Genomic DNA, 13,482 nt, shown 5'->3' with positions numbered 1-13,482 from the left:
CACACACACAATCACAGGCCTTACCTGACTCCTCGGCTTCCCTCATGGACTGCTCTATGGCAGCTCGGATGCACAGTTCCCGGGCCCGTATCCCAAGGACGTTGTTAGAGTCTGACAGGGCTTCTAAGACAATGGAGTCAATGTTCAGGCAGGCTGTGTTGTAGAACTTGGCCATGCTGATGGCATTGGCTGTCTTTCCTGTAAACACAGCCAGGGCACTGACTCTTAGGAGTCTCATTTGCTTGGTGTCCTAGACAGAAGTCTGCAGAACAAGGTACCCTATGGAGTGATTTCCAAATGCTTCACCTCCAAGTCTCTTAAGTGGCCAGAGTAGCAACAGCAGAGATGGGGCAGCATTGCGCCATGAGTAAGAGCTGTGCGTCTATTCCTAAGCACAGGGGCACGACAACCAACACCCTCTCTAGGCTTTCCTCCTCAAGTTGAAAAACAGACTGTACTGGATGATCTCTACAGTACTGGGTAGCCCCCACTGTTTCTGATTCTAACAGGAAGACATATTTGGTTTGAAGAGTAACCTCTGCTGACTTGGCTTTTTATAAAATCATTTTAAATCTACTTTCATTAAAAAGTAGAAAATTCGGAAAGAGCAGCTAAGAACAAAGAAAAAGGATCTGGGACGCACTCACGTAGAGATGCTAGAGTTAGCCTATAGCTGCTCTGCTTTGCATATCAAACAGCATGTTATCGATGGTTTTCATAAAAAGAAATGGTGGGTTGGAGAAGTGGCTCAGTGGTTAAGGGCACTGGCTGCTCTGGCAGAAGAGTAGTTTGTTTCCCAACACACTCATGGTGACTTACAACCTCTAACTCCAGTGTAAGTCACAATATGTGACTCCAGTTCTAGGGGGAACTGGAACCAGCTCTTCTGGCCTCGGTGAGCACCAGGTACACATGTGGTGCACATATACACACGCAGGCAAGATGTTCATACATGTTAAGTAAATAAAAACAAAATGGGAGTCTGGGGAATGGGACTCGGTTGGTTGAGTGCTTGCTTGCCCAGTCTGCCTGAGTCCGATCCCTAAGCACCACACAAGCTGGTGGCACACATCTGTAATTCTAGCTCTTCTGTAGCTGCTTGTATTACCAATGCTAATTATGGTCCCCCTTCCAAAAAAAAAAATGTTTGCATGAGAGTGTTTGCAGGTAGCTCCTGGGAACCTGCCCCCAGGTTGATTCTGATTGGTAAATAAAGATGCCAGCAGCCAATGGCTGGGGAGGACAGACAGAGGTGGGATTTTAGGTTTTCTCCCGGTTGGGACTGGGAAGAGAGGGAGAAGGAGAGACATTATGCCTGGGAAGAGTGCAGGACAGAGAGGTAGAGCTGCTATGTAAAGGGGCCAGGAGAGCACAGCCCAGAGGGCTGCTCAACCAAGTCAGGAGTGGCCGGGGTGGAACATATACATTAGTAAGCAGTAACTCGGAATTATTGGCAGGAGGTGGATTCTAACAGTGTGGAGGGTAGACACTTGCTTAGCTACTGTGCTGCTCAAGGAATATTAAACTATAAGGCTGTGTGTGAATATGTGTGTGTGTGTATTTGTGTGTACTGTGTGTGTGTGTGTCTTTCATTAAGGAACACAGACCATTGAGGCGGGTAGCATACCCTGCGACAAGATTTATTAAATAATTATTATTACAACAGTCTTTAGAGGTAGAGACAGAAGGATCAAGAGTTCAAAGTCACCCTTGGCTATATAGAGACTATGAGGCTAGCCTCAACTCGAGTCTAAGAATGAAGGAAAGAAAGAAAAGGAGGGAGGGAGAAACTGAAGAAAAAAGGGTTGGAGGGAGGAAAGAAGGGTGAGGGGGAAGGAATGGGTTACATGGGATGCTGAATTATAAACCCTAAGGATGCAGATGCTCCCGTCCTCGGAGCCTGGGGACAAATTCCCTTGTGTGCAAAGAACGATGCTTCCTTATGTGCAAAGAAAGATCATTTTGTAGGTTCAGTCAGTTTACAGATTCTACCACTGAACACGACCCTGGCTTGTCTGAGTGTCCTCCACCTCATTACAGGGGTCCCCAGGAGAGAAAAGCAGGAGGGTTAGAGGCAGAGGCAGTGATGTGAGAGCAGGAGCTGAGGAGACAGAACTGGCAGCTTTGAAGATGCGGGATATCATCCTGAGCCGGAAATGTGGGCAATGTCTGTAAAAGCCAGAAAAGGAGAGAAGACAGGCTACTCACCAGTGTCCCCAAAGGATGCATGGCCCTGTTGGCCCACTGAAGACCTAGGGCCTCCAAGACTAGAGAGGGCTGATCTTTACCCTTCAGGCCACTAAAACTGTGGCTGTTACCGAGGCAATAGATACAAACTACTGATCATAAGCTTGACACTCTCTCCTCATGGAAAATGGCAGATTATGAATATCTTTCCTAAAAAAACACGTACCAGGGGTTGGGGATTTAGCTCAGTGGTAGAGTGCTTGCCTAGGAAGCGCAAGGCCCTGGGTTCTGTCCCCAGCTCCAAAAAAAAAAAAACAAAAAAAACAAAAAACAAAAACAAAAAAACCACGTACCCGTGTGTGGCATCTGCATGTATGGACACCCATGCTGGTATTTGTGGAGGCCGGAGTTTGATGTCAGGACTTCTTTCTTTCATGGCTTCTCCCTGTTACTCTTAAGCCAGGCTCTTACAGAACCTGACCTTACCGTTTCATCTAGACTGGCAGAGACAAGCCTCTGGGATCTGTCAGCCTTTGCTCCCCCGGAACTGGTGCTATAGGCACAAACCACTGCTCCCAGCTTTTCTCTGGGCTCTGGGAATCCTAACTCAGGTCCTCATGTTTGTCCCACAACTACTTTAACCTTCGAATCATCTCCCATGCTCTGTCTTTGTCTTCATTGTAATATACTCGTATGACACTGTCTTTTCTAATTGTGGTAATGTAGACATGAAACTTTAGATCTCTTTTCTGGTTTATATTTTTGGAGACATGTTTGTGAGCACTGTTATGCTGTTCCTCAGATGAAACTCTTACGATCTTCCCTGATCACAGCAGATGTTGCCACGGTTCCGTATGGAGGGGTTGTGGCATCTCTGATCACAGTCCCCCCTCCCACTCCCCCCCACCCCCGCCCCGCCGCGGATCATTGCATACCTGACACCGGCGTCCCGTAGACGATAATGGCGATTCCTTTCCGGTTCTTGGCCAGGCGGCCTTCTGCAGAAATGTCGATGCCCAGGTGGCGCGCTATTGCTTTGCTCACTGGGTTGCTCTCCACTTCTCCAACCTCCTCCACGGAGTGGCTGTCTGTGCTCTGCATCTTGTCGGCTGTGGATCCAAACCACACTTGAGCATGCGCACAGGTGCGCATCCCGGGATTTATAGGGACATGGGCGCCAACAGAGATGGGAATGATTTTTTCCTTTAAAATTCTCTTGTTTTTAAAATGCCCACTGCCACAGCAGTCCCTGACCCTGGCGCACAAGAATGCTTCATTTGGCTCCTATTTTGGGTCTATATTTTAAAGTGAAAAAAAAAAAAGATATCCATTGACTTAAATTCCACGTGGAGGGATTTCTCTTGCTGCAAGATAGAATGGATGGCTCTGTGGAGGAGTCTGGTGTTAGCTGTAGGGGAGGAGCCAAGACTGTGCAATGGGGAGAAAGTGCCAGGAAAGAGATGGTCAGTGGCAAGGGAGTTGAGCTAGGGATTGGGCACCAGGGATTTTGCCTTTGTCTCGGGTCTATCAATGTGCCCCTCAGCTTTAACTCAGATCTCAGAGAAAATAAAGGTCAGAAAAATGGATCCTAGATGCTGGGAGGTGAAGTGGAGGGTTTCTTAATGTTTTGATTGGAGGGATATCTAATTGTTTTGTTTTGTTTGGTTTTGTTTTGTTTTGTTAATAGTTCCCATTTGTCTATACCCTTAGCATTAAGGCATCAGGTCTTCCTTAGCCAAGTCAAAATGCAAGTGGCTGTGGCAAGGAGAACACATCCCTAAGAGGCTCCGCAGGCTTCCATGTTCATAGCACGGTGTGAATAGATGGGTCAGGCCTTCACCAGAGGGTATATGTGGTAGGTGGGAAGCCACTGCCAGAAAATCAGAGTACCCCTTTATAAGGAAAAAGAGGCTTAGATCTTTCTTGAGCATCCCTTTCTTTTCTGCTTAGCCAGAGCTGTTCCCTCCCCCGCCCCCAGCAGCGACCCCGCCCCCAGCAGTGACTTCTCCCCCCCCAGCAGTGACCCCGCCCCCAGCAACGACCCCGCCCCCAGCAGCGACCCCGCCCCCCAGCAGTGACTTCTCCCCCAGCAGTGCTCAGTTACTTTGAAACGTTAGTTTCTCCAGGCTTTCTTCATAGTCGTCCTCATCTGGGTAGTTCTTGGCTTCAGTCGGAAGATGCCGCTCTTCCATGTTGGATGTGACAGAGATCCCTCGGCTAAGTGATGTCCTCTTTGTGCTGGCGGTTCCTTGGTCAGATGTGTTCATTTCTTCCTCTTCTGCTGGGGAAGAGGGCAGAGGATGAGAACATACCGGGAGAGAGTTGGAAGGGGAGCAAAGGGGATGGGGAAAGAGGTTCGAGGAAAAAAGAAAACAGGAAATGGTGAGGGGGAAGGAGAAATGAGGAGGGGTGGAGGTTGGAGGAGGGGGACGGGAGTCAGGGGTGAGTAGCATCAAAATAAGTTGCATGAAATTCTCAAAGAATTAATACAAACACATTATTTAATCATAATAAAAAAGAATGACTGCGCTGACAATCATCCTGTACCTACTCAATCCTAAAAATCAAGACCAACCAACAGCCTGCTTCTGTGCAGAGTGTTTCAGCACTCAATGGTGTTTAGATACCAAGAGTATGCATTTGCCCAGGAAACTTGGAGAATTCCAAAAAGTCCCAGAATATAAAGTGTAAATCGACAAAAACGTTACAAGGATTGAGGCAGACACACGGTGACAAGAATTGAGGCTGGCTTTGTAATCACCAGGGCAGGAGAACTGCTGCTGTGTACATTTTTAATTCTCAGGCTTTCAGAACGATGTGGAGATCATGACAGCCTGGAGCCTGCTTCCACCTCACTGCCTCACCGACATTTCCAGTGTCCCTGCCCTTAAGGGTACCTGACCCCTGTCAGGCCAGCACCCACCTTACAGCTTGTTCCACAGCGTCTCAGTGGGTACAACGACTGTGACAACAGGTGATCCCCTCTAACCTAGGGAACCCCACTGTTTTGTTTAGAGCTGAGATGTGACTAGAGGCAGCCACCTTCTTTGGGTCATGGTCAGAGAAGGGAGAGTCACAGCATGAAGGCAGTGTGAACCAGTGTCCAGAGAGGCATGGATGAACACCCAGTATGGGTTGCCCCTGGACCTGTCAGCTTGGATCCAGACCATCTTCTACTGGGACAAATGAAAAAACAAACAAACTCATAACTTTGGTATGAATGGACTTCCAGAGCAACAAGGCTCTTACCTGCCTCCACGAGGTCCTTTATACACCTCAGGCTCAAGTCTCCTGAATGGACCTGTCTCTGATCCTTTTCCTGACTGTGAGCTCTCTGGAGGGAGGAGCCTTATGCCGTTCATCTTCTTACCAGTCCTTCAGCACTCACAACACGGTGGTAATTTTATGCACTCAAGTCTCCCTACCTTCATGTACTAAAGTCTTAACCCCTCAATGTCTCAGGAGGTCACTTTATTTGAAAATAGGTCCTTTAAATAGGTGATAGAGGCATGCCTTGGTTCAGTGTGACTGGTATCAGCGTAGGAGGAGCTTAGGGTAGAGATGCACACTGGGAAGGCACAGGATGAAGAGAACTATCTATAAGAAGATAAGTTCCAGAAGGGACCAACTCCAGTGATACCTTGACCCCACTATATCTAGCATCTAGGGCTGAGAGAGCCATTTACCCTGTGGCATTTGTGAAACAAGTACAAGTTACTGGTGGTGAACAAGTGACTGGAGCACTAGGCGGAGGGGCAGCCTTTCCTGCAAGCCAGGTGAATATCTATCTGTCTACTCTTTCCTCGGGAGACCACCAGGCCGGAGGAGAGGATTCCAGATGGCCCATTAGGTCATCACTCACAGGGCACATCGTTGAGCACACCGTGTACTGGCTGCTGTCCCATGTACTAGGTTTACAAGTAAGGGCTGTGTGAGGATTGTATGTGTGCATGTGCACATGAGGAGGTCAGAGGACAACACTGAGTATGGTCTTTACCCTCCGCCCTTGTTTTAAGTCTTAGTACCCACTGGACCCTCCTGAGAGCAGACTGAACCCAGCTTCTTAACACAAAGACCACAGGACCCATTTTGCAATCGTCTTAAACAGGGTCCAGCAGGCACCGGGTACCTGGTAGGTACTCAAGAGTGGGTTGATCCCATGGCAGGGGTAATTCAAAGAATAGAATAGCCCAGCACTTGCTCAGCTTGGGGCTGGGTTCTTACCATTCTCCTGCGCCAGGTTCTCCAGGTACTTGGCCTTCATGTGCTCCTCTTTTGATTTCTTTACCTCCTTAAAGTAATCGTAGACTTCCTGGGGCAGCTTCTCCCCCGGGTTCCGGGGAGGCAGCAGCAAAGTGTTGTAGGAGTCATAGCCTTTCAGCTGCCGCAGCATCTGCTCAAGGGGAGAAGGAACCACTGTGGGCCTCAGTAGAGGCTTCCTCTTGCTTGCTGGCCTCACAAAAATCCAGAGGCTGAGATTTGGAGAGATGCTTTGTGGGTGTCACATGGAGGGGCCCTTTGGAGAGGTCTAAATATAGAGCCGAATCCTGAACTTAGGGGGATTCAAAACCTTTGTTTTGTTCATAGCCACCCGGCATTTCACATGTGGAGACAATTTTCTTCTTTCTTTGAAAATACAACAATACATCCTTCTAATAACAGACATACAGAATTCCATCATCCACTCAGTGTTTTATTCTTAAATGCACAGTTGCAAATCAACTAATGAGAGAGGTATGTTCTGAAATGTGAGATTGTGATATTAGATGATTTTTGTCCCTGTTCTAAGCCTGAGGTGGCCATGATGTCACTAGGTGAGCTAATCTTATGGGGGCGATGTTATGCATGCAGGGTATTGTTAACTAAAGAGTAATGGGATTATAAGTTACGATGATTATAAGTGTGTGTGTGTGTGTGTGTGTGTGTGTATAAGAGTGTTATAATGAAACCCATTATTCTGTGTACTAGCTAAAAAATAATAATAAAAAAGTAACCAGTAATGGATCTTTAAATGGAAAGGAAGCAGAAAAAAAGAAGCCTTGGGATATCAGAGAATGATGAATAATGGGAAGAGTAAAAGGATAAACGCTTTTCCTTCTCTGTGGTTTTCTAGCAAAGCCACATACAGTTATAATGTTATAAGGAAAGACTTAAGAACGTTACATTAAAATGAGGAGCTTGATCCCCAATTGGTCATAAGAAGTTACATAGACATAATGTAATATGTATAACAATAATTAAAGAAGCTATGTAAAGAGATATACTAAAAATGCTCCAGATAAATTGAGATGGAAAGACAAACAACCTTGGAAGGACTGATAAGAAGGCAGCACAAAGTATACCAGAGGACAAAAAACAAAACCAACAAAACAAAATAGCACATGTGATCGTCAGTATATCAACCATTGCATTAAACGTAAATGGCCTACATATTTAAACTAAGGGCAAAGATTGTCATAGTTCATGGCTTTTAAAATGATTTGTGTTCATGCCTGTGTGTGTGTGTGTGTGTGTGTGTGTGTGTGTGTGTGTGTGCGCGCGCGCGCGCATGTGCACAGAGTATAGGTTGATTTTTCACTGTCTTCTTCCTCAATCACTTTCTACTTTTTTTTGACTCAGGGCCTTTCACTGAATTTGAAGCTTAGCTTACCGATTCAGCCAGCCTGGTTGATTCTAAGGGATCTTCAAGGAATCCCACCCGTCTCTGCCCTCCCCATGCTAGGATTACAATTGTGCATTTACTGTGGCTGGTTTCTTCACATGAATGTTAGGGACTGAATGCAGATCCTCATGCTTTAAGGGAATGAACTTTACTGTTTATCTCCCCAGCCTGTATTTCTTAGGTGCCCCAGTTATAGGGTGTCTAAAGGAAAGTAATTTTAAATACAATGCCAGGATGTTACATGTGGTTCTTTACTGTGTAAATATTAACCATAAACATGCATTGGATTTTTAATTTGTTTAAAGGTGCATATTGGAATTACAAAAACACAGTAAGTTCTCATGTAGAGAGAAGCAGGTAGAGAAAGTCTACAGAGAAGAGATTGATAAGTTGGTAAGGAAAGAGGAAGGGAAAAGGCCAGAAGGAAGGTACTGTAGACAGAAGGATGCATGTCAGGGGTGGGGGCTGCCATGTCAGGAAGGGTGTTTAGTTTTGTCTCTGCTTACCTTTTCTTCTAAGAGATACTGCTGGTCAAATTCTAGAGAGTAAAACTCAATGGGGAAGCTGCAAGGGTTCCTCACAATCACCTCGGCCTCATCTCCTGATGCATAAGGCAGGAGGGGCCCCAGTTCCAGAACTGAAGGGCTGAATTCCAGGCGTGGCTCCAGACCTTGACCCTGCGCTAGAAGAGTAAGCTTCTGATTGCTCTGGCCAATCTGGAACATCAGAGATTGGCTGTAGAATTTCTAGAGAACGTGGAAAAAAACAAGACACAATGTAAAACTGAGAACACAATGTAACAGGTACAAAGAGCTTCTTGTCTCCAGATGAAAGGAGATGTGTTTGAGCTGTGAAAGAGCAACGTCTGTGGTGGAGAATTTGCATGCTGTGTATATCGAATGCTAGGCACTCTGCCAGGGCTTGACCAAATGTAGATGGACTTCTAATGCCATTTTCATGCCTTTGAGTTTCTTGTATGGGGATGACTCTGTCACTCCTGGCCTGAGACTGTCAAATTCCCATGGGTAGAGGGTACAGTAGAAAAACTAGGGAACTAATCTCGATATCATCACCATCATCATCACCACCACTACCACCATTACCACCACCACCACCACCACCAGCAGCAGCCGCAGCAGCAGCAACTTCCACCAATGACTATCAGGAACACGGCAAACATTTCATCTCCCCGCTTCTTAGTGTTAGCTACCTCATTCAGAAGTAATAAAAATTCAAAATGAGGCTAAACCCTTCCTGGTCTTAAGACACTTAAAAACAAAAAAATGTTATTTATGTATGAGTGGCCTGCATGCATGTACACCTACATGCCACAAGAGGGCATCAGATGCCAATCAAGATGGTTGCAAACCATTATGTAGTTACTGGGAATTGAACTTAGGGCCGGTGGAAAAGCAGCTAGTGCTCTTAACCACTGAGCCATCTCTCCAGCCCCTTAAGACTCTCTTAAGAACAGCAAACATGTTACTAATTTTCTTCTAAAGTCATATGTGTTGGTGTACACACTTGTTATCCAGCAGGGGCAGAAGGTTTACTTATTAAGTTCCAGGCCAGCCAGAGATACACAGTGAAACCCAACAAAAATCTCAAGAAGGGGGAAGGGGAGGGGGGAGGAGGAGGAGGGAGAGGAGGAAAAAGGGAAGAGGAGGAGAGGAGGAAGGAGGGAAGAACTGGGACAGAAAGAGAAGCTTCAGCACCAGCAGCGTTATTGATAGACTTTGATAGGTAGGAACACAGGCTTCATGTTAGAATGAAATATGAAGTTATTTACTTTTTCTACATTCCTGCTGCAGATTCTGAAGACTTTCTTTTTTTTTTTTTTTTTTTTTTTGGTTCTTTTTTTCGGAGCTGGGGACCGAACCCAGGGCCTTGCGCTTCCTAGGCAAGCGCTGTACCACTGAGCTAAATCCCCAACCCCCTGAAGACTTTCTTTAAAGCCATTACCAAGAAAACGAGAGTTAACCGTATATTATATAAAATTTGCATAGGTTTTTCTTATCCAATAGAATGTATGAGGCATGGGGGTGCGTGCCTATAATACAAGTAATTGGGAGGCAGAGGATTGAGGGTTCAAGGCCACCCTGGGTGCTACTTGGTGAGCTCCAGGCCATTCTGGAGTACACAAAGCCCTGTCTTTGAAAACAATCAGAAGGAAAATATCACTTAGATGTCTTAGGCTTTGAATAAACATCGTCATTGTGCTGGGGGTGGGTCTTCTCTGGTTCTGGGACTTTGGTATGCATGCTATGTTCTCCATTAAGAGTGACTTTGCACAGATGACACTTGTGAGGCTCAGGGAGGCTTTCTGCCAGGAAGTGCTGGCTGCTGTGGTGACTTATGGGTTCTGTGTCACCCGTGTTAATAGTCACTGGGCCACTGATGGCGCACAGAGCAGTGTGCTGTGTGCCCCATTTGGTGTTATTAATCTTCAAAATGACCCAAGGAGCCATGGCTGCAGCTCAATACTAGCTTCTGAAATCTCGGCTTCCAGCTGCCTTTAAATTCTGACTTGCAGGAAGGAAAGCACAGCAGATATAGGCTCTGTTACCGGATGCCCTAAGCAGTCCCAGCAAGGTCTCCTGCAACGAAACCCCTTACTATTTCTGTGGTTGCGATGCTTGAAAACTAAGTAGGATACAGAAAGGCAAAACAGCCTTCAAATGAGATTGTATTCCATTGAGTGAGTTTTAATATGAGACTTATGAAATTTCAACCCCCACTTTTTGGAACCTTATTGGGTTTTGGAATTGCAATAAGGGGGTTTTGATGTGGGAATATTATTGCTTCTTTATGTTACCTATGAACAAGTGATTTGTTCAAAGATACACAGCCTGTAAATACAGAGGCAGCATGCCACTAATAGCGTGCCACCGAGAAAGTCAACATGTTACCCGTGTCTGCTGAGCCCAGCCCACTGGGTCACACAGGAAGTAGGTGACGTTGAAAGACACATGCAGAATGGGAGGTTTGGGTCTCAGACAGGCCTGGGCTTAGACCTCAGAGAGACCCAGAAGGAAGATCTCTACAGAGCCTCGTTTTCCTTTTGAGCTCACCTCTTCTTTAGGCATGAATTTCACTTGCACGTTGGCCCTCTCGTCAGGATCCAAGACTCCGGAAGTGGGTTGGATCTCAAAGATCCGAGACTTGGGCGTCATCTCAGCTCGCAGCTTTCGCCTTAAATACTTTGGTATGTGTTTATCCATCTGGGTTGGGAATGTTAGACAGTTAGATCATGTATGTGGAAAGCAGATCTGTTCCATTCCCCATGCATGGGAGAGCTACACTTCCAGAGTGCTTTCCAGGCATTGGGGAAATGTGCACCGGAGGCAAAAGGGAAGTAAGGCATTCTACCCAATGATAAGGCCTGATATAGCATTGGGTGCCAGGTCTAGGGTCTGGGCAATGGTTAACACTGAGGGTCTGTCAACGGGAAGTTAAAATGGTGAAAGGAAAGGCTTGGGGTCCCAACTCTGGCTAAAGCAGGTATGGAGAGAAGGGGAACACAGTTCACCTTGTTAGTAGACTTCGGGGTGTAGACAAACCATTCACAAGGGACTTGGAGATGGTTGGAAAGCTGAATGGTTTCTACCATGCACTGCCCACACTGGATTGTAGCAAATTCTATTTTGTTGCACGACAGGGTCATACTTGGAATGGTCACAGTGGCTTGGAGGCAGATGTGAATGGTTGGCCCTCCAGACACCTGGAATAGACAGTTATAGTTGCCTTGTGGCTTGGGGCTAGGGAAAAACCACAACAAATATGTCTCATGCTGGAGACATAGCTCAGTTATAGAGGTCTTGCCTAGGAGGCTCAGAGCCTGGCTTTTGGTCCCCAGTACTGTATCACCTTGGGGTTCTCAATAGGCCTGGTTGGAAATCTGGATGGCCATTTTAGGTTCAGGGGTGTACTGTACCTTGATGGGGAGAATGACTTCTTTGTTGCCCACAGAAAGATTAGCCCCTTGTGGGTCACATCTCACTTCGAATGTTTCTGTCTCACAGTAAGGTAGGTTCTTTACACGGTCTAGCTCAGTGCTGAAGCCTGGGTCAAGACAAAGGGAAAAAATGTTTTTCATGAGCAAGGGAAATAGCACATAGAAGCTGCCCCATGCAGTGGGACCTGTGTGGTAGGCTGACCAAAAGTATCACAGAGTATCACAGAATAGCACAGTAACTCCTATAGCTAAGCGCAGAAGTGGCAGGAATGTTGGGGAGCATTGCATGGGAATGTCAGAAAGTCGGGGAGTGTGGGGAGCATGCACGGGAATGGCGGGGAGTGTGCCTGGGCCCCAGGCCCTGGAAGGATGAGACATGCAGGTGGGCTCCTGGTACCTGTTTCATGAAGGACATGCTTTTCTGCATGGAAGGACACAGGAAAGTGACTGGTGTTGGTGATCTTGATGATGTGGGTTCGGACGTCACCAAGCACAATGTAGCCAAAGTCCAGGATGTACTCTGGCAGCTGGACTCTGAAACAGCCAGGGGGATGTCCTAGTCACTGGTCACTTTCAGGCCCAGAAGGCTACTTTTCCCGAAGGGAGTGAGTGTGTTCTCTCTCCTGTGTGCAACAGCTAAGGACCACTAGATAAAGACTAGACACTCCATGCATCCTTCACAAGTCCACATGTGTGTTTTGGTTGTTATCCAGTCACATGTTCAGTAGGGGGCCCCAGGGAGCTGAGATGGGGCCTGTCTACTGGATGTGGTATCCTGGCTTTAGGAGCCAGAATTGCCTGACTGACTTGGTGCTAGGGACTGTCAGCTAACATGAGGTACACAGCTTCTACTCCTAGATCAATCAGTATCTCAGGAGACGCAGAGAGCCATTTGCTTCCACACACTCCAAAACAAAGGCAACACAAGTGCAAGAGGGACCTCACTTGGCTAGTTTGCGGCAGCTCCGGTGGCTGAAGTAGGTGTCCTCTGTGGTACTGGAGGAGATGCCTCTCTGGTGTTCCAGGGCGTAGTCTTGGACTATAAGTCGTTCTACCTCCATCTGGAGATGAGCACTTAACTGAAGTGAGAGGGAGAGTGACTCAGAAGACTATTCTTCAACATGTGTTCTCTCTGGTCACTGTTGGGTTTTTCCCCCCCACAAAGGGTAAACTGATTCTTTACGCTTTCCAAGTTTTAAATGTGTACTAAGTAAAAGTTAACAGTGAATAAATTCTCATGCACTTATAAATGAGGAAGTTTCTTTTAAAAAGAGTTTTTAGATTTGTTTATTTCATGCACATGTGTGTTTTGCCTACATATATGTATGGGTATTGTATATGTGTCTGGTGCCCATGTAGTTCAGACGAGGGCCAGAGATGCACTGTGTGGATGTTGGGGTATGAGTTTGGATCTTCTGGTAGAGCTGCAAGTGCACACACATGCTCACCCATCTCCCTGCCCCCAGACAGTACAGTTTAAAAATGTTTTGACATGGGCTGCCAAGACGGCTGAGCAGGTAAAGAGGCCTGAGTTCACTCCCTACGTGGAAGGGAGAACTAACTCCTAAAAGTGGTCCTCTTACTATCTCAGTTGCTCTGTGACGTATGCACACTTCCCTGGCACATAAATATATAACAGATGTTTTTAAAAATAAAAAAAAGTGTTTTGACAAAATGC

At 46.5% G+C, this 13,482-nt stretch overlaps 1 protein-coding gene across 11 annotated transcripts in view; it reads right to left on the bottom strand.

The window, feature by feature from the left end:
* The window catches only part of Hydin (Hydin, axonemal central pair apparatus protein), a 346,279-nt gene that overhangs the window by 100,176 nt on the left and 232,621 nt on the right, over window positions 1–13,482 (bottom strand). For 7 of the 11 annotated variants that reach the window (XM_039098232.2, XM_039098235.2, XM_039098234.2 and 4 more), the window contains 10 exons: window positions 12,750–12,883; window positions 12,202–12,338; window positions 11,784–11,911; window positions 11,379–11,570; window positions 10,921–11,070; window positions 8,356–8,595; window positions 6,412–6,580; window positions 4,292–4,468; window positions 3,123–3,296; window positions 25–198 (listed from right to left, as the gene is read on the bottom strand). In XM_039098232.2, coding sequence (XP_038954160.1) covers window positions 25–198; window positions 3,123–3,296; window positions 4,292–4,468; window positions 6,412–6,580; window positions 8,356–8,595; window positions 10,921–11,070; window positions 11,379–11,570; window positions 11,784–11,911; window positions 12,202–12,338; window positions 12,750–12,883 — 1,675 coding nt within the window. Of the gene's footprint in view, window positions 1–24; window positions 199–1,616; window positions 2,170–3,122; window positions 3,297–4,291; window positions 4,469–6,411; window positions 6,581–8,355; window positions 8,596–10,920; window positions 11,071–11,378; window positions 11,571–11,783; window positions 11,912–12,201; window positions 12,339–12,749; window positions 12,884–13,482 lie in introns of those variants that run through there. The other 4 variants (NM_001427650.1, XM_063277932.1, XM_063277933.1 and 1 more) reach the window with 3 other exon arrangements.

The sequence above is a fragment of the Rattus norvegicus genome, chromosome 19, assembly GCF_036323735.1.
Source record: "Rattus norvegicus strain BN/NHsdMcwi chromosome 19, GRCr8, whole genome shotgun sequence".
Classification (NCBI taxonomy): domain Eukaryota; kingdom Metazoa; phylum Chordata; class Mammalia; order Rodentia; family Muridae; genus Rattus; species Rattus norvegicus.
This window is presented reverse-complemented; position numbering and strand designations above follow the sequence as displayed.